Genomic DNA, 27,554 nt, shown 5'->3' on the forward strand with positions numbered 1-27,554 from the left:
TATATATATAAATACAAATTCCTCTTTCTTGGGTTTCAAGTTAACTACTTTGTCCTACATAGTTCAATAAACACATTTAAGTTCCCTCTGATCTTTCCAGAGACAGGATTCCTGCATTGTATGGGTTGGACTAAATGACCTTTGGGTTCCCTTCCAACTCTGCGATTCTAGGTCCGTGCTTTTAGGCTCCATATCCGAGCACCCTTCCTTTCTTTGCTCTGGAGCTTTCCTCGTGAAAACATGCTCTTTAAAGCTCATTCGGAGCAAACATCTGCTGAAAACCCAAATTCCCATTTGCTCTGATTGAGTGATTGAAAGGTGGGGGGTTTGCGGGGAAAGCTGTGGGGTGGGGAGGCCCACTCAGACAGGGAGTTTTTAAGTGCAGGCCTGTGCCTGGAAAGAGAGGGGCAAAAGTTAACTGAATGTGTGAACATAGCAGTTCCAAGGTCCTGGGTCAGTTAAGGTCAGCTCCAGTACGGCGTGTCCTTTTTATATGATCCTGCTGTTTTAACACAGGAGTTTTATTGTGAGTGTTTTATTTGTCTGACGGTAGCTGCCCTGAGAATTTTTTAATGGAAGGACAGCTCGTTTTAAACAAACAGACTCAATCCGTGGATGAGGGTTAAAAAAATAAATCTCTTTTTCTCTCTGGCCTTTCTGCAGGTGTCAAGCATGTCTCCCGAATGTTCTATCATGCTGATCATCGAATCCGAACGGGACAAATGTTTTGAGCACTCAGACTTTGATAACCAAACTTTAGGTAAGAATTGGGGTTTTAGAATTTTAAACAACCCTTCTGCTTTCTGTGCCTCCTCTCCGACTCAATCTGGTTTGTTTGTTTGTTTATTGATTGATTTAATCTGTTGCATTTTTATCCCAACTTTTTCTCCAAGAAGCTCGTAAGTGGCGTACTGTATTTTTCGCTCTATAAGATGCACCAGACCATAAGACGCAACTAGTTTTTGGAGGAGGAAAACAAGAAAAAAAAATTTCTGAATCTCAGACGCCAGAACAGCAAGAGGGATCGCTGCGTAGTGAAAGCAGCAATCCCTCTTGCTGTTCTGGCTTCTGGGATAGCTGCGCAGCCTGCATTCGCTCCATAAGACGCACACACATTTCCCCTTACTTTTTAGGAGGGAAAAAGTGTCTTACAGAGCAAAAAATACAGTAATCTGTTGCATTTTTATCCCAACTTTTTCTCCAAGAGGCTCGTAAGTGGTGTAAATCCTTTTGGAAGGAGGTCACTGGAGGTTTAGTGTGGTGTTTTGCAACCATTTGGGTTTATTTGCGAATACGCAGGCAGAAGCGCAGCTTAAGCAGACACCCAAAGCCCATGTCAGACCTTAAGGAGAGAGGTAGCACTCTGAAAAACCGCTAATCAAAAACTCAGGTTTTCTGAGTCTTAGTCTCACTCAAACAGCAATCTGTTGTCAGCTTTCACCCCATTCAGAAGACTTAAAGAGGAGGTCTAGCAGTTAGTTTCCATGGAAACTCCTCACCTATAGCTTCACTAACAAAAGGATGCATCTGACCAAAGGCTAGGCAGTAGTTTGACCAATTTTAAGCAATTCTTCTGGTCCTATTAACTCTCTCCTGCCCAAACCTGCAATCGCATTATTAGGCTAAAGAGCCAGACCAAGCACAGCAAAACTACAAAAACACCTAGTTCCAACTGAGGTGATCAGTTGATGTCACACACGGATCCCCCACAATATAGAAAACAAGCATGTCAGAAAGAAATTACAGTGGTACCTCAGGTTACAGACGCTTCAGGTTACAGACTCCACTAACCCACTAACCCATGTTACAGACTCCACTAATCTCAGGTTAAGAACTTTGCTTCAGGATGAGAACAGAAATTGTGTGGCAGCAGCGGGAGGCCCCATTAGCTAAAGTGGTACCTCAGGTTAAGAACAGTTTCAGGTTAACAACAGACCTCCAGAACAAATTAGGTTCTTAACCCCTAGGTACCACTGTATTCTCTCTGCCAGGCTTGTCTTCTCTGCATAGAGGGAATATATATATTTTTTTATTTTTATGAAGGCATTTGGTCATGTGAGCCACCCACCACTACAGTCTGAAGCAGCGCCTCAGGTATAGCTTTGCTACCTCACTGAGAACTAGCCCATTGCAGGGCTTTAATGTTCCTCTGGCTAAAAATGGCTGCCGCGGCTCCGAAACCAGTGTCATGGGGTTCAGTCACGTTTGAAATCCAGGATGGAGGTTCAGGAGAGGGTGGGCCCAGGTGTGAGCTCCGCAGACAGAGGGGACTTTTCAGGTCCAATTGTTGAGGCAGGTGTGTTTAACTTGCCTTCCCCGTGTTCCCTTTCGGAGTCACCAAACGAGTTCTTTCTATTTAAAGGAGGCTTAAGGAACGGGGCAGGTTTGAACGTGGCGTAAACAATCGGCTCTGTGAGTTGGCCTCAGCTAACAGGGAGCATTCACCCTTTCTTGTAGTGCAGAGATTGATTTCACTTGCAGGGGGAAAGCAGATAACCTTTCTGAATTTAGCAGCCTGAAAGGCCAGCTTTAGGAATATATCTTTCCAGAACACTCTCCAGATCTGGTCTTCCTTTGTGTGGTGTCTGGAGAGAGTCGGGAAGGGGGAATTGGGACCAATGAGCAATTCTCCCTCCAACTAAAAATAAAAATAAAAATGTTCCTACTCAGGAATCTCCTTGACTCTGAGGCTGGCTATTGGTCCACCTAGCCCAGTCTTCTACAACCTTAGGTCCTCAGTTGTTGGACTACATTTCCCATCATCCACAGCCATCTTAGCCCAGTGGTCAAGGATGATGGGAGTTGTAGTCCAACACCTGGAGTCCAACGCTGTTGCAGTCCAGTGTTATCTCCTCTGATCTCATGCAAAGGGCTTCCTCAGATCCAAACAAGGTCATTCAGCATCCAAAGCAAATGCTCAACTTTGGGGTCGATGGACTAGTCCAGGGGTCAGCGAACTTTTTCAGCAGGGGGCCGGTCCACTGTCCCTCAGACCTTGTGGGGGGACCGGACTATATTTTTGGGGGGAGGGGGAGAGAACGAATTCCTATGCCCCACAAATAACCCAGAGATGCATTTTAAATAAAAGGACACATTCTACTCATGTGAAAACACGCTGATTCTCGGACCGTCCGCGGGCCAGATTTAGAAGGCGATTGGGCCGGATCCGGCACTTGGGCCTTCATTTGCCTACCCATGGACTAGTATGTTTCCTTCCCATGTCAGCTGCTGCGTTTTCTGCACGTTAAACACACACACAAATACACAATTATGCCGTACACAGTTCCCCCAGAAAATGTGCATTTCTCTCTCTCTATATATATATATCTATGTATGTATGTATATTTAACAAAAAGGGACGCGGGTGGTGCTGTGGGTTAAACCACAGAGCCTCTTGGGCTTGCCGATCAGAAGATCGGTGGTTCGAATCCCCGCAACGGGGTGAGCTCCCGTTGCTCGGTCCCTGCTCCTGCCAACCTAGCAGTTCAAAAGCACGTCAAAGTGCAAGTAGATAAATAGGTACCGCTCCAGTGGGAAGGTTAACGGCGTTTCCGTGCGCTGCTCTGGTTCGCCGGAAGCAGCTTAGTCATGCTGGCCACATGACCCGGAAGCTGTACGCAGGCTCCCTCGGCCAATAAAGCGAGATGAGTGCAGCAACCCCAGAGTCGGCCACGACTGGACCTAATGGTCAGGGGTCCCTTTACCTTTATGTATATTTAACTGATACTGCATTGCAAGAACTAGATGTGTGCATGCAATCTTTCTGTGTATATCAGTGAAGGAACCACAAATTGGGTCAGTCGTCTTTAAATAGTTGCTCTGTGTAGACGGTAGCTACCTAGTAGAACGGTCTGACCTCGTATAAGGAAGTTTCCTTTGTTCCTATTTAAAGCAGTCCCTTTGCTTGGAAGTCATGAGGGCTGGAATATTATGCTGTTTTCAGAAGAGCAGCTACAGGTCAGTGGTAGAGCATCGGAAGATTTTATTTGTTTACGCTGTTTATGGGCCCCGGACATCATGTACCATGCGCACAACCCCCTTGTACTTCTGCTGCCCCTTCACAGAATCATAGAAGCTTAGATTTGGAAGGGACTCTGGGGATCATCTAGTCCAACCCCCTGCAATTCTGGATTCTCAACTAAAGCAGCCATGACAGATGCCCAGCCAATCTCTGCTAAAAGCGTCTGAGGAAGGAGAGTCTACCCAGGGCCGTCTTAAGCATATGCAGCAGCAAGGTGCAAAGATCCTCCCAGCATCCCTAGGTTGCCCAAAGTTGTTGACCTTTTTTTAGGAAATACCGTATTTTTCACTCTATAAGACGCACCAGACCACAAGACACACCTAGTTTTTGGAGGAGGAAAACAAGAAAAAAAATATTCTGAATCTCAGAAGCCAGAACAGCAAGAGGGATCGCTGTGCAGTGAAAGCAGCAATCCCTCTTGCTGTTCTGGCTTCTGTGATAGCTGCGCAGCCTGCATTCACTCCATAAGACGCACACACATTTCCCTTTACTTTTTAGGAGGGAAAAAGTGAGTCTTATAGAGCAAAAAATACGGTAGATGTCTACCTTTAGAACGGTTGTGGGATGCAAGGACTCACAGCGCCAACCAACGGGGGTGCCAGCACTCCACGCACAGGGGTGTACGAAGGTGGATGCGGGTTCCATGCTGGGGGGGGAATGTTGGGCAGCACAGTCAACACGCTTTCCGCCCACTGCCCCCCCCCCCGCTGCATGGTGGCAAACTGTTTTGGCTGCGCGCACAGTGCCCAGAGCACCCCACGTGCTCTGCCCTTGCATTCCCCGTCATTCTGCCCTGGCGCCCCACGTTGGACGGCACTGGGAGCATGCACCGACAGTGGAAAAGCCAGCAAAGGAACCCACAGCGTGGCGCAACCAACAGGCGGCGCCGTGCAGTGCTCAAATCATTATACGGTGCTCCGGGCACGGCGCCGACACAGCTAGCCCCGCTATGCAGCTACGGCAAGAGCTGACAGCCAAGTGGGGCAGAGCCCATTGGAGTGCCGCAGGCTCTGCTGCGGGCGGCTCGGCGCGAGTTCGGGGCGAGCGTTGGAGTCCAGGGAAGAGCCGGCCACAGCAGAAGAGCCTGTGGTGCTCCAACGGACTCTGCTTCGCTCAGCTCTTCCCCGGACTCCAACGCTCGGCCCAGGACTCTCGGCCTGGCGCCCCTGAGAGCCCAGCGCCCAGGTGCCGGGCACCCTAGCGCCAACGGTTAAGACAGCCCTGAGTCCACCACCACCACCCTAGGGAGTTCTGTCCACTGCCGAACAGCTCTGACTGTCAGAAAGTTCTTCCCAATGTTGAGTCAGAATCTCTTTCCTTGTAACTTGAATCCATTGCCTTGAGTCCTACTCTCCCTCAGCCTTCTGCAAAGCCCCATGTGGCCTGCCATCCAGGCATCTCTGATCAGTTCCAACATGCCTGTCCTTTGCACATACAATGCCCCTTGGCCGTGGCAGCGAGCACGAAAATCCTTGCAGTCCCAAATCTAATAGAACAGCTTTATAGGCAGACACGTGTATTAACTGCTGCAGCCGCTTGCATCCTGCGGCCAGGTGGAAATATCGGTCATTGTTTAAAAAGCAATTTGTTGCCTTTGGCTAATGAAATGAAGGGTGTCTTTTTTAAAAAAAAAAAGAAGGAAAGAGTCAGACATAATCAGTACAAACTGAAAAGAACATTGGATTTAGAAGCCCTTTTATCACTTGCATTGATTAAAGGTGATTAATCTGCTTGGACATGTTTGATTAGGCCGCTGACTAGTCATTACTCAAGACCAGCCCTCCGCAATGCCTCATCCATCATTCCTTTACCTCTGGACACTAAATATACAAGCTGTTTCCTTCTATGAAGCAGGAAGAGCTGGCTGCGATTGGTAGCTTGCAAAAAGCAAACGGGGAAACCATCGGTTTGGCTCAGTTTATTGCTAAAGGCGAAGACAGACGAAATTGTTTAGGCGTGGTAGTTTGGTGGTGTTGTCACTGCCCTCCAAGAAAACCTGTTGCCTGTGCCTTGCAGTGAGTGCTAGCTGCAGGATCTGTGCTCCTTCAAATGTTCTCGGATTCCAACTCCCATTGAACCCAGTCAGCACAGCCAATAATCTAGAAATGTAGTTCATCAGGACGTGGAAAGCTGCAGAGTCCGCTTCCCCGTGCGGAAATGGAAGCTGGCTCCTGGGGTTTTCAGCTGCCATTTTGTGCTGTATTAGAGGAAACGGTTTGTTTAAAAAAGCATTTCTGAGAGAATATGGTGGTGCTGGCAGGTGTGGGCACCCCCTGTCCAGTATACCTGAAGGAGCGTCTCCACCTCCATCGTTCTGCCCGGACACTGAGGTCCAGTGCCAAGGGCCTTCTGGTGGTTCCCTCGCTGCGAGAAGCCAAGTTACAGGGAACCAGGCAGAGGGCCTTCTCGGTAGTGGCACCCGCCCTGTGGAACGCCCTCCCACCAGATGTCAAAGTGAAAAATAACTACCAAACTTTTAGAAGACATCTGAAGGCAGCCCTGTTTAGGGAAGCTTTTAATGTTTAATAGGTTATTGTGTTTTAGTATTTTGTTGGAAGCCGCCCAGAGTGGCTGGGGAAACATGGCCAACATGGTGCTTTCAAAGCATTGTAAGAACTACAATTCCCATCCGCCCCATTTAGCGGGAGCTGTGGTCCAGTGGTAAATGGCGTAATGGTTAGAGTGTTGGACTGTGAACTGGGAGACCAGGGGCAGGCGAAAACAAGCTTGCTCCATCTTCCATGTGGCTGTTCTTCACATATTTGAGGACAGCTACCCTATCTCCCTCTCAGTCTTCTCTTCTCCAGGCTAAGCATTCCCAACTCCCTCAACCATTCCACATATGGCTTGGTTTCGAGACCTTGGTTCCCCTCATCTGCACACGTTCCAGCTTGTCAATATCTTCTTCTTTTTTTAAGAAATATTTACTAAGATTTTACAAAGACAAATATACAAAAACACACAATAATAAAAGAGAAAAAATAAAAAATAAAAAGATAAGTAAAACATACAGAAACAACAAGAAAAAATTAAAAACAATTATTTTTCATAATATAAAACTCATTTGCTTGTTTCTTTGACTTCCTCACACCTCCTCTTCTTGTATTCCCATTTAAATAATCAAGTCAGCAAATCCTTACCCTCTTTCATTTATCTTATCTCTATAACTTAACATTTTATAACTCAGTGTTTTCATACATTATCAATTCATTTTTGCATATTCTTATTAACTTTGTTACCAATACCACTTATTTCCAATCCAACACCATTTTAGTTATTTTTTTTTTACCTAATTATACCCTTCTTCCATATTCTTAAAGCATTACAGCTGGAAACCACTTAATTTCTATCCAACATCATTCTAACATTCGTTAATTTTGCAATATTTCTGTAAATAGTCTTTAAATTTCTTCCAATCTTCTTCCACCGCCTCTTCTCCCTGTCAATATCCCTTCTTGAACTGTGGTGGCCAGTTCTGGCCACAGTACTCCAAATACTGGCAGAAGAGAGCAGTATTATTACTTCCCGCTATACTCCTGTTGATGCAGCCTAGAATAGCATTATTGAGGGGAGGGCATATCAAAGCCAGATAAACAATATGGCAGCTACTCATCCACATGGGTGTAATCTGATTATCTCATTTTAGCTAATCAATTTCCTTCCTAATCACTCATTCTGTTAATACACACACAAACCATAACAAGCTTTTTCAATCTGTTCTGGCTCATTTGCTGGGCTGCTGGCTGCACAGGCAAAGCGTTCCCCGGCTCTTCATGTTTCCACAAACACAAAACCACCCAGCATGGCACAGAGGAGTAAAGTGGAAAGAACGGATCAGAAAGCGGCTGGGGTCTTGGGCAGCCTGGTCCGGTTCTTTGAAAGCCTTAGTAGCCCTGATTGCTTTAACAAATTGGATGAAGAAAAACCTCGGGGGGGGTGAATATTAGAGCAACCAGGATGATCAGTGCAGCTCAGGAGAAGCAAAAGGAATTGGGGGCGCGAGGTGGGGTGAGTCACAAATGAAGCAAAAGGGAGCACAGTTTCGTTTTCCTGATGGGGTCCGCTGTCGTAGCTTCTCAGCGCTGCTCCTGCAGTAGTGAGGCGGTAGAAGTGGCTGATTCTGAAGGCCTGGGATTTTCTCATTAAAACATTAAAGCAGGGGTCAGCAAACTTTTTCAGCAGGGGGCCGGTCCACTGTCACTCAGACCTTGTGGGGGGCCAGACTATATTTTTTGGGAGGGGGAAACGAATTCCTACGCCCCACAAATAACTCAGAGATGCATTTTAGATAAAAGCACGCATTCTACTCATGTAAAAGCATGCTGATTCCCAGACTGTCCGCGGGCCAGATTTAGAAGGCGATGGGCCCAATTCGGCCTCCAGGCCGTAGTTTGCCAACCTGTGCATTAAGGGGATGGAGAGCTGCCAAGGATGTTTTATGACAGTATTGCGGAATAGAGTTGTCACGCAGAGACATTGCCAGTGTTCAAGGGCACAAGCCGTCAGGCAGAATCCACTGGATTCCCACTCACCACTGAATCATAGAATCGTAGAGCTGCAGAGCTGGAAAAGATCCCCAAGGGTCATCTAGTCCAACCCCCTGCAATGCAGGAATCTTCTGCCCAATGTGAACCACTGTGGTGTAGTGGTTAAGAGCAGTGGACTCGTAATCTGGTGAACCGGGTTCGATTCCCTGCTCCTCCACATGCAGCTGCTGGGTGACCTTGGGCCAGTCACACTTCTTTGAAGTCTCTCAGCCCCACTCACCTCACAGGGTGTTTGTTGTGGGGGAGGAAGGGAAAGGAGAATGTTAGCCGCTTTGAGACTCCTGAAGGGGAGTGAAAGGCGGGATATCAAATCCAAACTCTTCTTCTCTTCTTGAACCCATGAGCCTGAGATTAAGAGTCTCGTGCTCTACCGACTGAGCCATCCTCATTCAAATCTCAATACAGTGGTGCCCCGCAAGACGAATGCCTCGCAAAACGAAAAACGCGCAAGACGAAAGGGTTTTTCGGTTTTTGCGTCGCTTCGCAAGACGATTTTCCCTATGGGCTTGCTTTGCAAGACGAAACGTCTTGTGAGTTCTTGCGAGTTTGTTTCCTTTTTCTTAAAGCCGCTAAGCCGCTAATAGCCATGCTTTGCAAGACGAAAAAACCGCAAGACGAAGAGACTCGCGGAACGGATTAATTTCGTCTTGCGAGGCACCACTGTAAATGGTCATCGCGTTATTCCAAAATGTGTACTCGGTGGTTTTCTTCCTTGGTCTTCTCCCCTCATGTATTCAATAAACAGTATTATAAAAAGAGAAAGGATTAGATTTTCCTTGGGCTGCTCTGAGTTGACATGTTAGCTTTCCAACTAATTGCTACCAGGGCCGTCTTAATCATTGGCGCTAAGGGTGCATGGCACCTGGGCGCCGGGCTCTCAGGGCGCCAGGCCAAGAGTCTGGGGCCTAGTGTTGGAGTCTGGGCAAGAGCCGCCGACAGCCGAGTGGAGCAGAGCCTGTTGGAGCGCCACGGGCTCTTCTGCGGTGGGCGACTCTTCCCCGGACTCCAACGTTCGCCCCTGAACTTGCGCCGAGCCACCCACAGCAGAAGAGTCCGCAGCGCTCCGGCATTGGTCGGCGCTGGGAGCGTGCGCTGACAGCAGAAAAGCCAGCAAAGGAACCTGCAGCTCAGCGGATGCAACAGGATGCGTCGTGCAGTGCCCACAACGTTACACGGCGCTCCGAAACAGTTTGCCACCATGCAGCTGAGGGGGGGAGGCAGTGGGCGGACAGTACGGTGACTGTGCCACCCGACATTTCTCCCCAGCATGGAACCCACACCCACCTTCCTACACCCCGCAACCATTCTAAAGGTAAACAACTACAGTCATACCTCATGTTACGTCCGCTTCATGTTACATTCTTTTAGGTTATGTCCCGCAGCGACCCGGAAGTACCAGAAAGGGTTACTTCTGGGTTTCGCCGCTTACACAGACACACAAAATGACGCCATGTGCATGCGCAGAAGCGGCGAATCACAACCCGACGCACCGCTATGGGCTGCGTTCCTTTCATGTTGCAAATGGGGCTCCGGAACTGATCCCGTTCGCAACCAGAGGGGTACCACTGTAGTTCCTTAAAAAAGGGTCAACAACTTTGGGGTCCCCCCCCAAAAAAAGGTCGACAACTCTGGGCAAGCTAGGAGCACCGGGCGGATCTTTGCACCTGGCGCCGCATATGCTTAAGATGGCCCTGAATGCTACTCTCCAGCCTTGAGCATGACATGATTCGGTATTCAAACTTTCTGTTGACATCTGGCTATCTCTAACAGTGCAAGAAGGCTAATCTTTATTAGTCATCTTTTGGTTAAGATAATCCCCAAACCCCAATAATGCAAGTGCAGGAAAAATGCTAGCCATTGCATTGTAGATTGAACCTATTTCAATGGAAACCTTCGACTTGTTGTTGTTGTTTAGTCGTTTAGTCGTGTCCGACTCTTCGTGACCCCTTGGACCAGAGCACCCCAGGCACTCCTGTCTTCCACTGCCTCCCGCAGTTTGGTCAAACTCATGCTGGTAGCTTCGAGAACACTGTCCAACCATCTCGTCCTCTGTCATCCCCTTCTCCTTGTGCCCTCCATCTTTCCCAACATCAGGGTCTTTTCCAGGGAGTCTTCTCTTCTCATGAGGTGGCCAAAGTCTTAGAATCATAGAGTTGGAAGAGACCACAAGGGCCATCAAGTCCAACCCCCTGCCAAGCAGGAGCCTCAGCTTGGAGCCCCAATCTTGGAGCCTCAGCTTCAGGATCTGTCCTTCCAGTGAGTGCTCAGGGCTGGTTTCCTTCAGAATGGATAGGTTTGATCTTCTTGCAGTCCATGGGACTCTCAAGAGTCTCCTCCACCTTCGACTAGAAAGACCAAATAAGATTACAGTTCCATTTTCAATCCCTCATCTAGTCATCTCTAATGTGGAATTCGCTTTTTTCACAGCTGTCGCACTCTGGCATGACATCTTCATCCAACTTTATTCACTGTAGCGCATGAGAGAGGCTCTGTCTCCCCAAGCTGTAACACACAGCGAACGTGTATAAATCCAAAACATTTGATCATTTCCTTCTGACAATGATTTGCAGAAATGTATTCTTGAAAGGGTCTTGTCTTGGAGATCCCAGTAAAGATTACTTTGTTGTGATTTCCTTTCTGCCAGTCTTTGTCGAAAACGCACCACGTGGTGCCTTTCAGGAGGGGAGATTTAGCAAAGCACAGAAAAATGTTAAAATAATAATAATAAAAGCTGTCAAGAAAGGTTAATGAGTTTTCCAATGTGGCATCTGTTCTATTCTTCAGCTTGTAGAGCAGCAAGATAAGAAATTAATTAATGCATCCTTTTGCTTCCTCTGAGAGGGTAAATTCTTGATCTTTCAGTCTGGATGACGGCAAAACCGCCTGCTGGGGAACCGAAAAATTAATCTTTGAAACTTTTGTGGAAGTTGCATTTGAAGTTCAGAAATGCAATTTCCAGAACCTAGAACTTTTAAAGGAAGGAAGGAAGGAAGGAAGGAAGGAAGGAAGGAAGGAAGGAAGGAAAGCTATTAAATAAAAGTTTCTTTATTTGGAGTCAGATGTTGAGGATACAGAGCCTTCACTATGCAGGTAACTTGCATCTTATAGGAGGGTTTGGTTCCAGGGTCCACACATAAATGCAAAAATGCATAAAGGCAGGAAACGACCCCCCAATACCTCCCCCCACAAGGTGGAGGGCTGCTTGCTTTGGGAAGACAGTATCCCAGAGCCCTCCTTCCACCTTCACAAAGTCCAGTAAAGGAGGCACTAAGGCAGGCACCCCCAAACTCGGCCCTCCAGATGTTTTTGGGACTACAACTCCCATCATCCCTGGCTAACAGGTCAGGGATGGTGGGAATTGTAGTCCCCAAAACATCTGGAGGGTCGAGTTTGGGGATGCCTGCAATAAGCCTTCACACAGCCTTACCAGCGCCAAGTAAGCCTGTGATCACAGCCGTGTGCAGGAGAGAAGGGATAAAGAAATGGGGAGTGGTGAATGGTGGGTTTCCTCCACTCCACATTTATTTATCCCCCCATCACATACACATACACGTGCAAGGCTACGATCACGTAAAGATAATAAGCGAAAGATGCGAGTTACCTGTACAGTGGTACCTCTGGTTAAGAATTTAATTCATTCTGGAGGTCTGTTCTTAACCTGAAACTGTTCTTAACCTGAGGTACCACTTTAGCTAATGGGGCCTCCTGCTGCCGCCACACGATTTCTGTTCTTATCCTGAAGCAAAGTTCTTAACCCGAGGTACTATTTCTGGGTTAGCGGAGTCTGTAACCTGAAGTATCTGTAACCCGAGGTACCACTGTATTTACACCTGTTGGAAATTAACTGGGGGATACCAGTTAATCCTGAGTCCTGGAGTGGGGAAACTGCAAAAGAAAAGAAAAAAACGGCAGACTGCCTGAATTCAAAAAGTACATGGAGTTTCGGTCACTCCCTAGCCAAAAGAGCCTCCAACAGAGATTTATACAAAAGTAGGTGCAGTGTTTGCAAAGCACAGTAAAATACAAGTTGTCAGACCTTTGCATGTCCTAGTACAGTGGTACCTCAGGTTACAGATGCTTCAGGTTACAGACTCCGCTAACCCAGAAATATTACCTCGGGTTAAGAACTTTGCTTTAGGATGAGAACAGAAATCGTGCTCCGGCGGTGCAGTGGCAGTGGGAGGCCCCATTAGCTAAAGTGGTACCTCAGGTTAAGAACAGTTTCAGGTTAAGAACTGAACTCCAGAACAAATTAAGTTCTTAACCTGAGGTACCATTGTATTAAGTGCTCGCAATTGTGCTTTCCCCCACCCCCCTCGGAGTAAATAGACCACAACCTTAAGTAAGTTTAAATGCTTTACTTACAGGAATCAGAGATCTCACTCATGTATCATTCAACACTGCAGCAGAAACAACACAGGCAAGGTATTATTGGTTACAAAATACGGACGTTGGTCTCAAACATAAGTCTGAGATGTCTGCTCAGTTACATAGTTCAAAGAGAAGATGGGAGGACAGGAAACAACCCTAATTTACTTCCTCTCCAAAGGTGAGGGGGACATGACCTAACCAAGCCTTCTGTAACAAATCACAGCAATTTACAGCTGCCTGGTCCTTAACCCCATCATTTATTAACTAGCACAGGCGTGCATTGTTAGGTTTGAATGCAAAATCTCCCACAATACAGGCAGAGAGCATAATATATAGCAAAATGTCCAACACGATTTTAAGCACTGATCTATACATGACAGGCCCCGAGTGAGATTTTGTTTGGCTGTTACCACTTCTCCCTGAAGAGCAAACTTAGCAAAATATTTCTCACTTCCTTCCCCATTTTCCACCTAGTTGCTTTGTTTAGCTACGGGTTTGCAACCTCGTTCCAGAAACGCATGACATTTTGTTTGCTCGGTGGCTGCAGCGCGAACACTTTTTGTCTCTCTGCCGCGAAGGCAGAGGAATGCAAGCCAAAGAGTTAGTTTGACTTGTAGCTGGAGAGAAAAACAGCTGTCCTCTATCTTCTGGGATTAAGCAGCCTTTTAGCAGCAAATCACCTTGTGCTGTGAAGGAAGAGACATTTTAAATTTGGAACAGCTTCCTCTCCTCTCTCCCACCACATCTTTAGAAAATAGATGCAAATATGCTCAGGATTAGCTCTCCTAACAACTGTCGCAATAAACACAAGGATGCAATTGTTGCTGTGATTAACAGCGATGAGTTGGAGTCGTTCACTTGCTATCCCTGGGCCCCTTTTCGCACTCTTTGTCTTATTTCTTTTGTAGGGTGTTTATTCTGGCTCAGATAAGGGGAACTTTCTTCTGACTGAGGTCCATATTTCCTCATGGGCAAAGGTTAGAGTTGTATAGACGCAAACACACACCTGTCTCCATCTTCCACCCAGGCAAGCAAGGACCTTGGGGCCAGTGACGGACATGGCTTAGGGATAGGGGATATTGCTCCGTGAGAGTCCTGAGGACCAGATAGAAAGGCCTTGGGGGCCATATCTGGAGGTGCACACCTCATTTGTCACTTGTGGAAACCTGGTTGCTGTCTTCTTCTTTGGTGATCCCTCGTAGCCAAGTAAGATTGTCTTCCATAAACACGGTTTTAACAGTGAGTCCGTAAGTGACTATGGAGGCCAGTTCTGGATCCACACATCCTTCCACAGTGGGGACATTAGTTTCTGGGCGGGAGTTGATCACGGTGTGGATTTGCCAAGCGTGCCTCCCTCTTAGCACCTTTCTCCCTTGCGTCCTGAGTTCGAGTGTCCTCAAAGCCCATGACACCTTTGGTCAAGGTTGTTCTCCAACTGGAGCGCTCGCAGGCCAGTGTTTCCCAGTTGTCAGTGTGTATACTACATTTTTTAGATTTGCCTTGAGGCAGTCTTTAAACCTCTTGTTGACCACCAGCCTTACACTTTCCATTTTTAAGTTCGGAATAGAATAGTTGCTTTGGAAGACGATAATCAGGCATCCGCACAGCATGACCAGTCCAACGAAGTTGATGTTGAAGAATCATTGCTTCAACACTGGTGATCTTTGCCTCTTCCAGTACACTGGTATTAGTTCGCCTGTCTTCCCAAGTGATGTGTAGCTGTAACTGTTGGAGGATGGATGGCAGCTAACAGATTGAGGTTGAATCCTGACAAGACAGAAGTACTGTTTTGGGGGGTACAGGGGGCGGGCAGGGGCGGGGGACTCCCTGGTCCTGAATGGGGTAACTGTGCCCCTGAAGGACCAGGTGCGCAGCCTGGGAGTCATTTTGGACTTACAGCTGTCCATGGAGGCACAGGTTAATTCTGTGTCCAGGGCGGCTGTCTACCAGCTCCACCTGGTACGCAGGATGAGACCCTACCTGCCTGCGGACTGTCTTGCCAGAGTGGTGCATGCTCTAGTTATCTCCCGCTTGGACTACTGCAATGCGCTCTACGTGGGGCTACCTTTGAAGGTGACCCGGAAACTGCAATTAATCCAGAATGCGGAAGCTAGACTGGTGACTAGGAGTGGCCACTGGGACCACATAACACCAGTCCTAAGATATCTGCATTGGCTCCCAGTACGTTTCCGAGCACAATTCAAAGTGTTGGTGCTGACCTTTAAAGCCCTAAACAGCCTCGGTCCTGTGTACCTGAAGAAGCGTCTCCACCCCCATCGTTCAGCCCGGACATTGAGATCCAGGGTCTTCTGGCGGTTCCCTAATTGCAAGAAGTGAGGTTACAGGGAACCAGGCAGAGGGCCTTCTCGGTGGTGGCGCCCGCCCTGTGGAACGCCCTCCCTTCAGATGTGAAGGAAATAAGCAGCTATCTTCTCTTTAAAAGACATCTGAAGGCAGCCCTGTTTAGGGAAGTTTTTAATATTTAATGCTGTATTGTTTTTAACACTCGATTGGAAGCCGCCCACAGTGGCTGGGGAAACTCAGCCAGATGGGCGGGGTATAAATAATAAATTATTATTATTATTATTATTATTATTATTATTATTATTATTATTATTATTATATTAACGAAGCAGCGAACTTATTGCAGGCTGGCTAGAGTGTTAGTAATAAATACTTGGGTTTGGCTAGCAACATGCGCAACAGCATATAGAGGCCCAGAGCTTGGTGGTAGAGCTTCTGCCTCGGATGCAGAAGGTCGTAGGTTCAATCCCTGGCGTCTCTCGGCAAGCCTGGCAGAGATGTCCTGTCTGCAACCCCAGAGATTTATTACTTATTTGTAAAAATATTTGCGTACCATAAAATATATGTCATTTTAAAAATTCCACCAAAGTGGTTTACAGCAATAAAAACATAAACCATACAGCAAAACTACAAAAAGGAATTTTAAAAGGCACCGGTGATGTGGGGGCTGGCAACACGAGAACAGACCTTTTCTCCAGTGGTTCCCCATTTGTGGAATGCTCTCCCTATAAGGGTTTGGCTAGTGACTTTATTATAAACCTTTAGGCACCTGCCAAAAACGTTCCTCTTTACCCATTGACATCCAATGCCCTTTTAAAAGGTGTTGGGGCAGGATTATTGAGTTTTCCTTCTTATTTTTATTGTGTTTTTATACTGTGATTTTATGTTGTAACCGCTCTGAGACCTGCAGGTATAGGGTAGTATACAAATTTAATTAATCATCATCATCATAGAATCTTATAGTTGGAAGGGACCCTAGGGTCATCTAGTCCAACCCCCTGCGATGCAGGAATCTCATAATAATAATAATCCTTCAACAACCTGGTGATGTTACTGGACTCCAACTCCCATCGTCCTTGACCAATGCCTGGGCCACCAGGGGAAGTGCGGCACTCAGTATTTGGAGGGCACCGGTTGGGGAAGCCTGCTTCGTTTCGTATTTCATCATTTTGCATTTCCCTCTTGGATCCAACGCGGGCTGAAAACCTGACACTTGTCTCTTCAGAAGGGGAATCAGTTGTTGCAACAGCCACTTCACGGAAACATTCCTGTGTGGTTATGCAACCTGATGGATGTGCTGGTCCTCGGCCCGACAAAAATATTTGACTTTTGAGAAAGAAAAGCTTGCGATTTTGGCTGGGATATGTTGCCTTGCACATACACACACCCTTTGCTTGAACAGCGGCAAGCGGTTGAGTTTCTGAGCATCGTCTGGAGCGCAGGATTGTTCCTGTTTTGCTTGCCAAAACTTCTCTGGCTATGAGCGGATCCAGTCGCCTCTTCCTTGATCTCGGAAGCAATCGATAGCCGGGTGAGCTGGTCCCAAACAAGAGAGCTATTTATTATGTATTACAAGGAACAAACCTGTATGTGTCGGGTTATTACTGGTGTCCTGTGATGGATTACTGCATGCTCAAATATTGATTGGAAACTTGGGTGAGGGTTTGCAAAACTGTTGCCTAGATATGTGCTATCCCAAAGCCTTCAGGTTGGTAGCAATGTTTTCCTGCCTTGTTGGTTCTGAATAGCCAAGTTAGTAATGGGAGGCAGCGGTGGTGCAGTGGTTAGAGCGTCAGAAAAGGACCTGGGAGACGTAAGGTTTGAATGCCCACTTGGCCATGAAACTCACTGGGTGACCTTCGGCCAGTCACTGCCTCGCAGCCTGACCTACTTTGCAGGGTTGTTGTGGGGATTAAAATGTGGGAGGGGGGACTGTGCCACCTTGAGCTCCTTAGAGGAAAAGGAACGATCTAAATGTTGCCAGTCAGTCAATAACAGAGACCGCTGTCACTTCGCATGCAGAAAATGACCAGAGGGGCAGATCAACTTACCTATGAGGAAAAGTTGGCAATGTTTGGGGTGTTGTGGTTTGGGCGAAAGGAAAGTGGGGTAAAGGAGGGCTCAGTAGATGTGTACAGTGGTACCTCGGGTTACATACGCTTCAGGTTACAGACTCCGCTAACTCAGAAATATTACCTCGGGTTAAGAACTTTGCTTCAGGATGAGAACAGAAATTGTGCTCTGGTGGCACGGCGGCAGCAGGAGGCCCCATTAGCTAAAGTGGTTCTTCAGGTTAAGAACAGTTTCAGGTTAAGAACAGACCTCCAGAACGAATTAAGTTCTTAACCCGAGGTACCACTGTATAAGCATATGGACAAAGAAAGTGGTTCAGGAGACTAGTGACATCATCCAATGAAGCTTAACAGGCAAAACAATGGACTCCTCTACACAGCACTTCTTTAAACTACGGGACTCATTGCCACAAGATGTAGAGATGGCCACCAACTTGGGTGGCTTTAAAAGAGGACTGGATAAATTTATGGAGTGTGAGGCTATCAATGGCCACCAGTCAGTGCTTTTCGTTTGTGTTTTTGTAAAAGAGAATTAGGTGCTGGGACTTACATTTTGATTAAAAAAAAAATCCTAGTCACCAGTCTAGCTGCCGCATTCTCGATTAGTTGTAGTTTCCGAGTCACCTTCAAAGGTAGCCCCACGTAGAGCACATTGCAGTAGTCCAAGCGGGAGATAACCAGAGCATGCACCTCTCTGGCAAGACAGTCTGCGGGCAGGTAGGGTCTTAGCCTGCATACCAGATGAAGCTGGGAGACTGCCGCCCTGGACACAGAATTGACCTGTGCCTCCATGGACAGCTGTGAGTCCAGAATGACTCCCAGGCTGCGCACCTGGTCCTTCAGGGGCACAGTTACCCCATTCAGGACCAGGGAGTCCCCCACCCCTGCCCGCCCCCTGTCCCCCCAAAACAGTACTTCTGTCTTGCCAGGATTCAACCTCAGTCTGTTAGCCACCATCCATCCTCCAACCGTTACAGCTACACATCACTTGGGAAGACAGGCAACCCGCAGAGTTCGCAACCTGCAGCGGCGCGTCTGTGCATGCACAGGTTGTGATTTGGTCTTCTGCGCATGCGCGACCCCCAAAACCTGGAGGTAACCCGTTCCGGTACTTCCGGGTTTTGGCAGGTCCGTAACCCCCCAAAAAAATGCAACCTGAAGCATCTGTAACCCAAGGTATGACTGTACAGTGGTACCTTGGGTTATACATGCTTTCAGGTTACATAAGCTTCAGGTTACAGACTCCGCTAACCCAGAAATAGTACCTCGGGTTAAGAAGTTTGCTTCAGGATGAGAACAGAAATCGTGCTCCGGCGGCACGGCAGCAGCGGGAGGCCCCATTAGCTAAAGTGGTGCTTCAGGTTAAGAACAGTTTCAGGTTAAGAATGGACCTCCATAACGAATTAAGTACTTAACCCGAGTGTCAGGGAATCAGGAGCAGGAGCACTGGGGAGAGAGGAATTGGAGAGCGAAGGGGAAGAATCCGAGGGAAGCGTAGGGGAGTATGACAGTGGCCCGAGAGATTCCATGAGCTTCTCCAGCGAATCAGAAGATTCCCAGAAGGGGGCGCCGATGGTCAGGGCAAGGGGGGTCCCAGGGGGGACGCACCAGAAACAAGGAGCCAGAGGGGAACCCCAAAGCAGCAGTGGAGGATCGGGACCAGTTTCCCCACCAGAGCGTAGTGGGGGGGAAGAGTCACATGTGTCAGGGCCAGCGTCTCCTCCGGAGGGGAGGGAGAGTGAGTCAGGGCTGACCACGCCTCCATTGGAGAGTGGGGGAATGGAGGGGAGGTCAGTTGCAGCTAGCCCAACCGAAGGGGGAAGCAGTGACAGCAGCAGTGAAACGGTTAGGAGGAAAACTGCTGGCTGGGTGCACGCGCCAAGTTCAAATGTACAGGCGCGCGGGACAGCAGGAGACCCGGATGGGGAACCAGCTCCTAAAGCCCGCCGGAGGGAGGGAGAAGGCTCAGGGGAACCAGCGTCAGAAGAGGCTAGGAAGGGCGAGACCCCGGCGGGCAGGCGGACCCAGAGGAGGAAGGAGCAGCGGAAAAGGTGGAGCAAGGCTAGAGTCTTAAACTGGTGTCTGGGGGGAGGAGATTCAGAAGGGTCATCAGCGGTCTAAAGCTTGAGACGTGGGGCTGCGCGCTGCGGCTCTGGAAGTGAAACTGAACTTCAATAAAGACTTTTGTATTTAACAACGAAGCAGCGTTGGTCCTTTGTGAGCTGGGACCTTGGGCAGCTCTGACACCGAGGTACCACTATACTTGTCAGGATTCAACTTCAATCCATTATCTGCCATCCATCCTTAAAAGCATTAGAAGAGTCCTGCTGGATCAGGCCAGTGGTCCACCTTGCCCAGCATCCTATTCTCTCAGTGGCCAACCGGGAGAGATCAGTTGAGTTGGCAGGTGTGCATTGGCAGCCCCTCGGTGCATGGGCTGTTCCCTTCTGCCAGCGCATATTATAAGAGAGGTTTATGGTAGCAAGTCCTCTGCCCAGAGACCATCAAGACCAGGCAAGCACAGATCACTTTGCTTTGGAGCACTCTGCCTGGCCTGTTGTTTGCACAGGAACCTGGGCGAGTGCGAAACAGGTTCGGCCACAGCAATGTGCACAAGCAGAGATATTCTAAGAATATAGCACCAACCCCACTCCCACTAGCAAATAGGAACAAGTCAGGCATTTAAAAATAAGCATGACTGACAACACCGAAAGAAAGGGGTTTCAAAACCAAACAAGAGCTCTCGAGCTTGCATTTAAAGAAATGTCATTATAGGATGAATATGTGAGCAGGATTTGAACTATGAGCAAGAGAAGAACTTAAAGGTAGTGTTGCTAAGATATGAAGTAGAAGGCAGAGTGCTGCAGAGGGAGGGAAATCAAAACATCATGGAAAAGGGGATGGGAAGTTGCCAAAAATAACAAGAAAAAAATGCTTTACTGTGTATTGAAGTGTATGTGTTAAATTTTTGGAAAGCTTAATAAAAATTTGAATTAAAAAGGGCTCTCAAGCTTGCGCCTTATCTTGCGTGCATCCAGGCGCACAATGCAATTCAATGTCAGAAGGCAAACCACTGGATCTTGAGCAGGAAAGAGAGAGTGAGAGAGAGTTTCCTGGCAAAGCTAGCTGGGAACTGAAGGAGCTTTGAATGGTGTGACTGGAAAACAGGGGTATACCTAGGGGTAAGGTAAAAGGTAAAGGGACCCCTGACCATTAGTTTCAGTCGTGACTGACTCTGGGGTTGCAGCGCTCATCTCGCTTTATTGGCCAAGGGAGCTGGCGTATAGCTTCCAGGTCATGTGGCCAGCATGACTAAGCTGCTTCTGGCAAACCAGAGCAGTGCACGAAAACGCCGTTTACCTTCCCGCTGAAGTGGTACCTATTTATCTACTTACACTTTGATGTGCTTTTGAACTGCTAGATTGGCAGGAGCAGGGACCGGGCAATGGGAGCTCACCCCATCGCGGGGATGCTTGAAATCCTGGAGGGGCACCATCAGTCAACCCTGAACAAGCTGCACCAATGGTTTAACCCTGTATAAAAGGTAAAGGGACCCCTGACCATTAGGTCCAGTCGTGGCTGACTCTGGGGTTGCGGCGCTCATCTCGCTTTATTGGCCGAGGGAGCCGGTGTACAGCTTCTGGGTCATGTGGCCAGCATGACTAAGCCGCTTCTGGCGAACCACAACAGCGCACGGAAACGCCGTTTACCTTCCTGCCAGGGCGGTATCTATTTATCTACTTGCACTGTGTGCTTTCGAACTGCTAGGTTGGCAGGAGCAGGGACTGAGCAACGGGAGCTCACCCCGTCGTGGGGATTCAAACCGCTGACCTTCTGATCGGCAAGTCCTAGGCTCTGTGGTCTAACCACAGCACCACCCGCATCCCTTTAACCCTGTATAAGGCATTCCTAAGTGTCCCACAGTGCAACACCCAAGTGAGAGAGGATCGCTCTCTATCATCAAGGGGCACATTTCTAACATCACCTATTTTAATAGAGGGCTACTTCCATTAAAAGAGTTCTTCAGAACCCTTTCTTTTTGCACTCCATCCCTATCGAGGGATTAAGATGCTGATAAAATCTAGACTAAAGGCTGAGCATTCACAGCAAGAGGCTGGCTATATTGCATTCGTGGGCAGACTTCGCAAGTTTTCTAGTTAATAGCAGGCATTTGAAAACAGGCGTTACTAGTCTTTTCAGCAGAGTTTATACATCCAGCTATTATTCCATTAGGGACGCGGGTGGCGCTGTGGGTTAAACCACAGAGCCTAGGGCTTGCTGATCAGAAGGTCGGCGCAACAGGGTGAGCTCCCGTTGCTCTGTCCCTGCTCCTGCCAACCTAGCAGTTTGAAAGCACGTCAAAGTGCAAGTAGATAAATAGCTCCGGCGGGAAAGTAAACGGCATTTCCATGCGTTGCTCTGGTTTGCCAGAAGCGGCTTAGTCCTGCTGGCCACATGACCTGGAAGCTGTACACCGGCTCCCTCAGCCAATAAAGCGAGATGAGCACCGCAACCCCAGAGTCATCCGCAACTGGACCTAACAGTCAGGGGTCTCTTTACCTTTACCTGTTATTCCACTGTGGAGAGAAAAACCTTCAGTAGCTGAGAGAGTTTTGCTTAGTGGTTGCTACAGTGCCCTTATATGAGAGTTGGTGGAACTGAAAATAGGATGGTTTCCAGATTTCCTCTTGTAGTAAATTAGAATTGCACTTCTGGGCATCAGTTTGGTTTTCGTTCCTGATGGGTGTCCATAAAGGGATACTTCCATGCATGGAAAATTACACAAATGGGGCACCCTTGAAGATAGGGTGCTGGTTGTCCTCCATGTGTCCTACAAAGGTTTATGGCAGGGTCACCAACCATATTGATGGATGAGTGAGTGCTGGGGGCACCCTTCTTTGACCTTTCTCTCCCAAAATTTCTCTTCATGGCCACTTTTGATCTCCAGGGGCTACTCCAAGCCACTGGGTTTTTCTTTCCATCTCCCTGAATGGGGGCTGGACGGGGGAAGCTGTAACATGCGGAGACTTGCAGCTTTCCAGTTGCACTGTAAGCTCCTCATTTATTTTTTTCTGTTGGCAGATGAAACACAGGGAGAAATTAAGACGCCTCTGCGCTTATCAGATGAACCAAGTTGAAATACTCCCACAGTCGGGAAAGTGGGTCTCTTCCTCTCCCAGCCCCCATACTCCTTTGAAAATGACTCACATCATCAACTCCATGTTTACTTTTCTCGCCCGAGGAGCAAAGATAACCCTCAAGTATTCATGCTGCTTCAACTCTTGCATATGTATAAGTTGTGCTTGAGATCCAAGGACTCTGGAGTTCCTTAGTGCAATTGGGTGTGATTTTCATTCTGCAGTGCAGCTCTGTCAAAAGACAGAAAATGGAGTGTGGCCTTTCAGGTGTCAATACCTTTTGAGGAATTGCTGGGCCGCTTGCTCTTTGGTGGTTTGAACTGGCCATCTTGATGCCTGGTTGAAGAGGAATGCTTAAAAAATCCTCGGGCAGTGGATGCCTCCTAGCTTTTATGGGAGTGGCAGGGAAACTGCAACTCCCATCACCCCAAACTCCTGGCCACGCTAGAAGTTGCAGTTCAGCAATATATAATATATAATATAAATTTTTATTTATACCCCACCCTCCCCGGCCAACTGGGCTCAGGACGGCTAACACCAGTAAAATTACAATTAAATTACAATTTTTAAAAAAACCAATTTAAAATACAGGTTAAAATATAATTTGAAAATCAGCCTCATTTTAATAGTAGCCCATAGATCAAAACCATAAGGGGAGGGAAACATAAGGGTCAGACCGAGTCCAAAACCAAAGGTGAGGCGGAACAGCTCCATCTTGCAGGCCCTGCGGAAAAATGTCAAGTCCCACAGGGCCCTAGTCTCTTGTGAACAAAGCGTTCCACCAAGTCAGGGTCAGTACTGAAAAGGCCCTGGCCCTAGTTGAGACCAATCTAACCACCTTGTGACTTGGGACCTCCAAGGTGTTGTCATTTGTGGACCTTAAGGTCCTCCGCGGGGCATACCAGGAGAGGCAGTCCCGTAGGTATGTGGGTCCCGTAGGTATGTGGGTCTTCAGTGATCATGGAGCCCAATAAAGTAAAATCTCTCACTGCCTCCATTTCTTCCCCTTCTATTTGCCAGGAGGTGATGGGACCAGTGGCCATGATCTTAGTTTTTTTGATATTGAGCTTCAGACCATATTTTGCGCTTTCCTCTTTCACCCTCATTAAAAGGTTCTTTAATTCCTCCTCACTTTCTGCCATCAAGGTTGTGTCATCTACATATCTGAGGTTGTTGATATTTCTTCCGGCAATCTTAATTCCGGTTTGGGATTCATCCAACCCAGCCTTTTGCATGATGAATTCCCCTTGAAAAGTACATAGTGCCAAAGGAGGAAGTTAGGGGAGTGGCCCTCTTTCCCACTTCCTCTTTCAGCTCTATGTGGTTTTCTGGGTTCCAATCTAGTTCCATCTGATACGCCAGCTGAGACCCTACCTGCCCACAGACTGTCTCACCAGAGTGGTGCATGCTCTAGTTATCTCCCGCTTGGACTACTGCAATGCACTCCACGTGGGGCTACCTTTGAAGGTGACCCGGAAACTACAACTAATCCAGAATGTGGCAGCTAGACAGGTGACTGGGAGTGGCCACCGAGACCACATAACACCAGTCCTGAAAGACCTACATTGGCTACCAGTACGTTTCTGAGCACAATTCAAACTGTTGGTGCTGATGACCTTTAAAGCCCTAAACGGCCTCTGTCCAGTATACCTGAAGGAGCGTCTCCACACCCATCATTCTGCCTGAACACTGAGGTCCAGCACCAAGGGCCTTCTGGCAGTTCCCTCCCTGCGAGAAGTGAGGTTACAGGAACCAGGCAGAGGGGCTTCTTGGTAGTGGCACCTGCCCTGTGGAACACCCTCCCATCAGATGTCAAGGAAATAAACAACTATCTGACTTTCAGAAGACATCTGAAGGCAGCCCTATTTAGGGAAATTTTTAATGTTCGATGTTTTATCGTGATTTTAATATTCTGTTGGGTGCCACTCAGAGTGGCTGGGGAAACCCAGCAAGATGGGGGCCTATAAATATGATAGTGATGATGATGATGATTTCTGCTGGATCCATCACTCACTCAGATCCCTTGGAAAAGTGAAGTGTTTTGTCTTCCTTTCTGCTTGAGGGTGGGTGATGGTGATCCAGGGAGGGGGATAAAAAGGGTGTGTGGAGCCAGTGTGGTGTAGTGGTTAAGAGCGGTGGACTCGTAATCTGGTGAACCAGGTTCGATTACCCGCTCCTCCACAAGCAGCTGCTGGGTGACCTTGGGCTAGTCACACTTCTCTGAAGTCTCTCAGCCTCACTCACCTCACAGAGTGTTTGTTGTGTGGGAGGAAAGAAAAGGAGATTGTTAGCCACTTTGAGACTCCTTAGAGTAGGGATAAAGTGGGATATCAAATCCAAACTCCTCCTCCTCCTCCTGTTCTTCTTCTTCTTCTTCTTCTTGTTCGTCTTCTTCAACACTCACTCAAAAATCCAAATGTTCCCAAAGGCTTGCAGTTGCTGGGTATCATCTTATCAGTTAAATTAGCAGAACACCCTGCTGCACAAATGAAGTTTGAACTCTCAATCAGAATCAGTTTTGCTCTGCTCTGTCTCTTGCCTTTCGGCAGCCTGACTCACTCCATCCCTTGGGGTTTTAACAAAAATGCCCAGCTGGACTTGTCCCTCCCTAAAGCAGCTTTCTAATACACTTTCTAATGTCACCTCTAGAGAGCAAAACAAGAGGAGATCAGCATTAAATAAATAACAAAGTCAAACAAAAATTATTTAGGGTGCATTGGATCCCTGTGGCAGAGGAGTGCCAAAATGCTGGTGCCACAGAGTAGCTCATGTTTCTTTAGCTCAGATGTTGTGTGGGATTGTTGTACAATAATACCATTCCACCAAGGCATCATGGGTTTTTTCATAGAGCAGAGTGAAAATAGCTTCCTGGAATTGTCTGCATTCATGGCCGATGAAATGTTGAGGGCAAGGAACATTTGCATTGCTATCTCACCTTTTTCTCCAGTGAGCTCAAGCTGATGGTATACAATGCAGCCAGTGTGGTGTAGTGGTTAGAGTGTCGGACTAGGAGCTGGGACACCAGGGTTCGAATCCCCACTCTGCCATGAAGTTCTCCCGGTGATCTTGGACTGATCACTCACTCTCTGCCTAATCTACCTCACAGGGTAGTTGTGAGGATAAAATGTGGAATGTTGGAACTATTTGCACCACCTTGAGCTCCCCGGAGGCAAGGCGGGATATAAATAAAAGAAATGAAATGAAATCATGAAATGAAATAGGTTCTTCCCATTTAAACTCTGCAGCAACCTTGTGAGGCAGGGTAGGTTCTTATTGCTTGTAGGGAGGAGGAATTTCCCATCAGCTGGCAAACTCCACAATGCACTGTTCTAGCCTCATGCATCAGACCTAGGGCTGCATCTTGCAGAGCAGAAAAACTTTTTGGGAAACAGGAGGGGACTGATTTTGACACCCATTGCTCCTTCTATGTGCTGCTTCACCTGTGCAAATCACACCCCACTGTTTCACCATGTGGAACAGGCAACTGAAGACTCTACATCAGGCATAGGCAACCTTTGCCCTCCAGATGTTTGGGGACTACAACTCCCATCATCCCTGACCACTGGTCCTGTTAGCTAGGGATGATGGGAGTCGTAGTCCCCAAACATCTGGAGGGCCGAGGTTGCCTATGCCTGCATTAATTCATGGGTAGGCAAACTAAGCCCCGGGGCTGGATCCTGCCCAATCACCTTCTAAATTAAGCCCATGGACAGTCTGGGAATCAGCGTGTTTTTACATGAGTAGAATGTGTGCTTTTATTTAAAATGCATCTCTGAGTTATTTGTGGGCACAGGAATTCATTCTTCTTCTTCTTTTTCAAAATATAGTCTGGCCCTCCACAAGGTCTGAGGGACGGTGGACCGGCCCCCTGCTGAAAAAGTTTGCTGACTCTAGATGTATGTGGCCCGCCATGCAGTGCTGCCTCACATGAAGTGTGCAAAGCTTCTCTCGGTTTTGCTGTTTCCATTGAAGTTTCCATTTCTCTTTCTTCTTAGGCTGCGGGAGTATGTGGGATAACCTTACTTGCTGGCCTGCAGGAAGTCTGGGCGAAGTCAAAGTCCTGCCCTGCCCTGCCTATTTCACCTTCTTTTCAAGGACTGCAGGTAAGTGGCTTTCCCAATTCAGAGCGTACAGGAAGATGGCTTTGTCTGTGGGTTTATATCTGCGGGTCTTTATGACTGAAGGCGAACAGCTTTGATAAACCACTTTATAAACGGGCGCCCAGTCCGATGGCAGACATCTTGTCATCTCGAGGCGCCCGCCTCTCATTATGGAGAAAGCGGGTAGAGAAAGGTTTTACTCCTTCTCACCTAGAGCCAGCGTGGTGTAGTGGTTAAGAGCAGTGGACTCGTAATCTGGTGAACCTGGTTCGATTCCCTGCTCCTCCACATGCAGCTGCTGGGTGACCTTGGGCTAGTCACACTTCTCTGAAGTCTCTCAGCCCCACTCACCTCACATAGTGTTTGTTGTGGGGAAGGAAGGGAAAGGAGAATGTTAGATTCTTTGAGACTCCTCAGGGTAGTGATAAAGCGGGATATCAAATCCAAACCTATCACCAGAACTCGTGTACATACAATAGAACAGAATGTTGGAAGATTCAGGACAGAGTGGCTGGGGAAACCCAGCCAGACAGGTGGGGTATAAATAATAAATTATTATTATAAACTATTATTATAAAAGGAAATGATTTTTTACACAGTGCATTGTTAAACTATGGAACTGCCTCCCACAAGACAGCCATCAGCACGGAGAGGTTGGTGTTCCCAGCCTTCGTGTCGTGTTTGCAGACATTTTTGCAACACAGAGTTGGCCTGCCAGTGGCCCTGGTGCCTGAAGCCAGCTCCCCATAGAGCACGTCCTTGGGGATTACACCTACAGTCTTCAAAGGAGGGGGGTGCAAAACATTATATCCCAAGAGAGTGTGTCCTTGCTCCTCTCATAGCTTCAGCAAGGTTGATTCCAAAGCAGCAGTCAGTCAGGAGAGCCAGTGTGGTGTAGTGGTTAGGAGCAATGGACTCGTAATCCGGTGAACCAGGTTCGCCTACCCGCTCCTCCACATGCAGCTGCAGGGTGACCTTGGGCTAGTCACACTTCTCTGAAG

At 47.8% G+C, this 27,554-nt stretch overlaps 1 protein-coding gene across 1 annotated transcript in view; it reads left to right on the forward strand.

The window, feature by feature from the left end:
- LOC310746124 (vasoactive intestinal polypeptide receptor-like) overlaps positions 1-27,554 on the forward strand; it is a 116,489-nt gene that overhangs the window by 40,309 nt on the left and 48,626 nt on the right. The window contains exons 2-3 of the mRNA XM_083579895.1: positions 664-760; positions 26,449-26,556. Coding sequence (XP_083436021.1) covers positions 664-760; positions 26,449-26,556 — 205 coding nt within the window. The remainder of the gene's footprint in view (positions 1-663; positions 761-26,448; positions 26,557-27,554) is intronic.

Source organism: Podarcis filfolensis (genome assembly GCF_964270895.1).
Source record: "Podarcis filfolensis genome assembly, chromosome: 12".
Lineage (NCBI taxonomy): Eukaryota > Metazoa > Chordata > Lepidosauria > Squamata > Lacertidae > Podarcis > Podarcis filfolensis.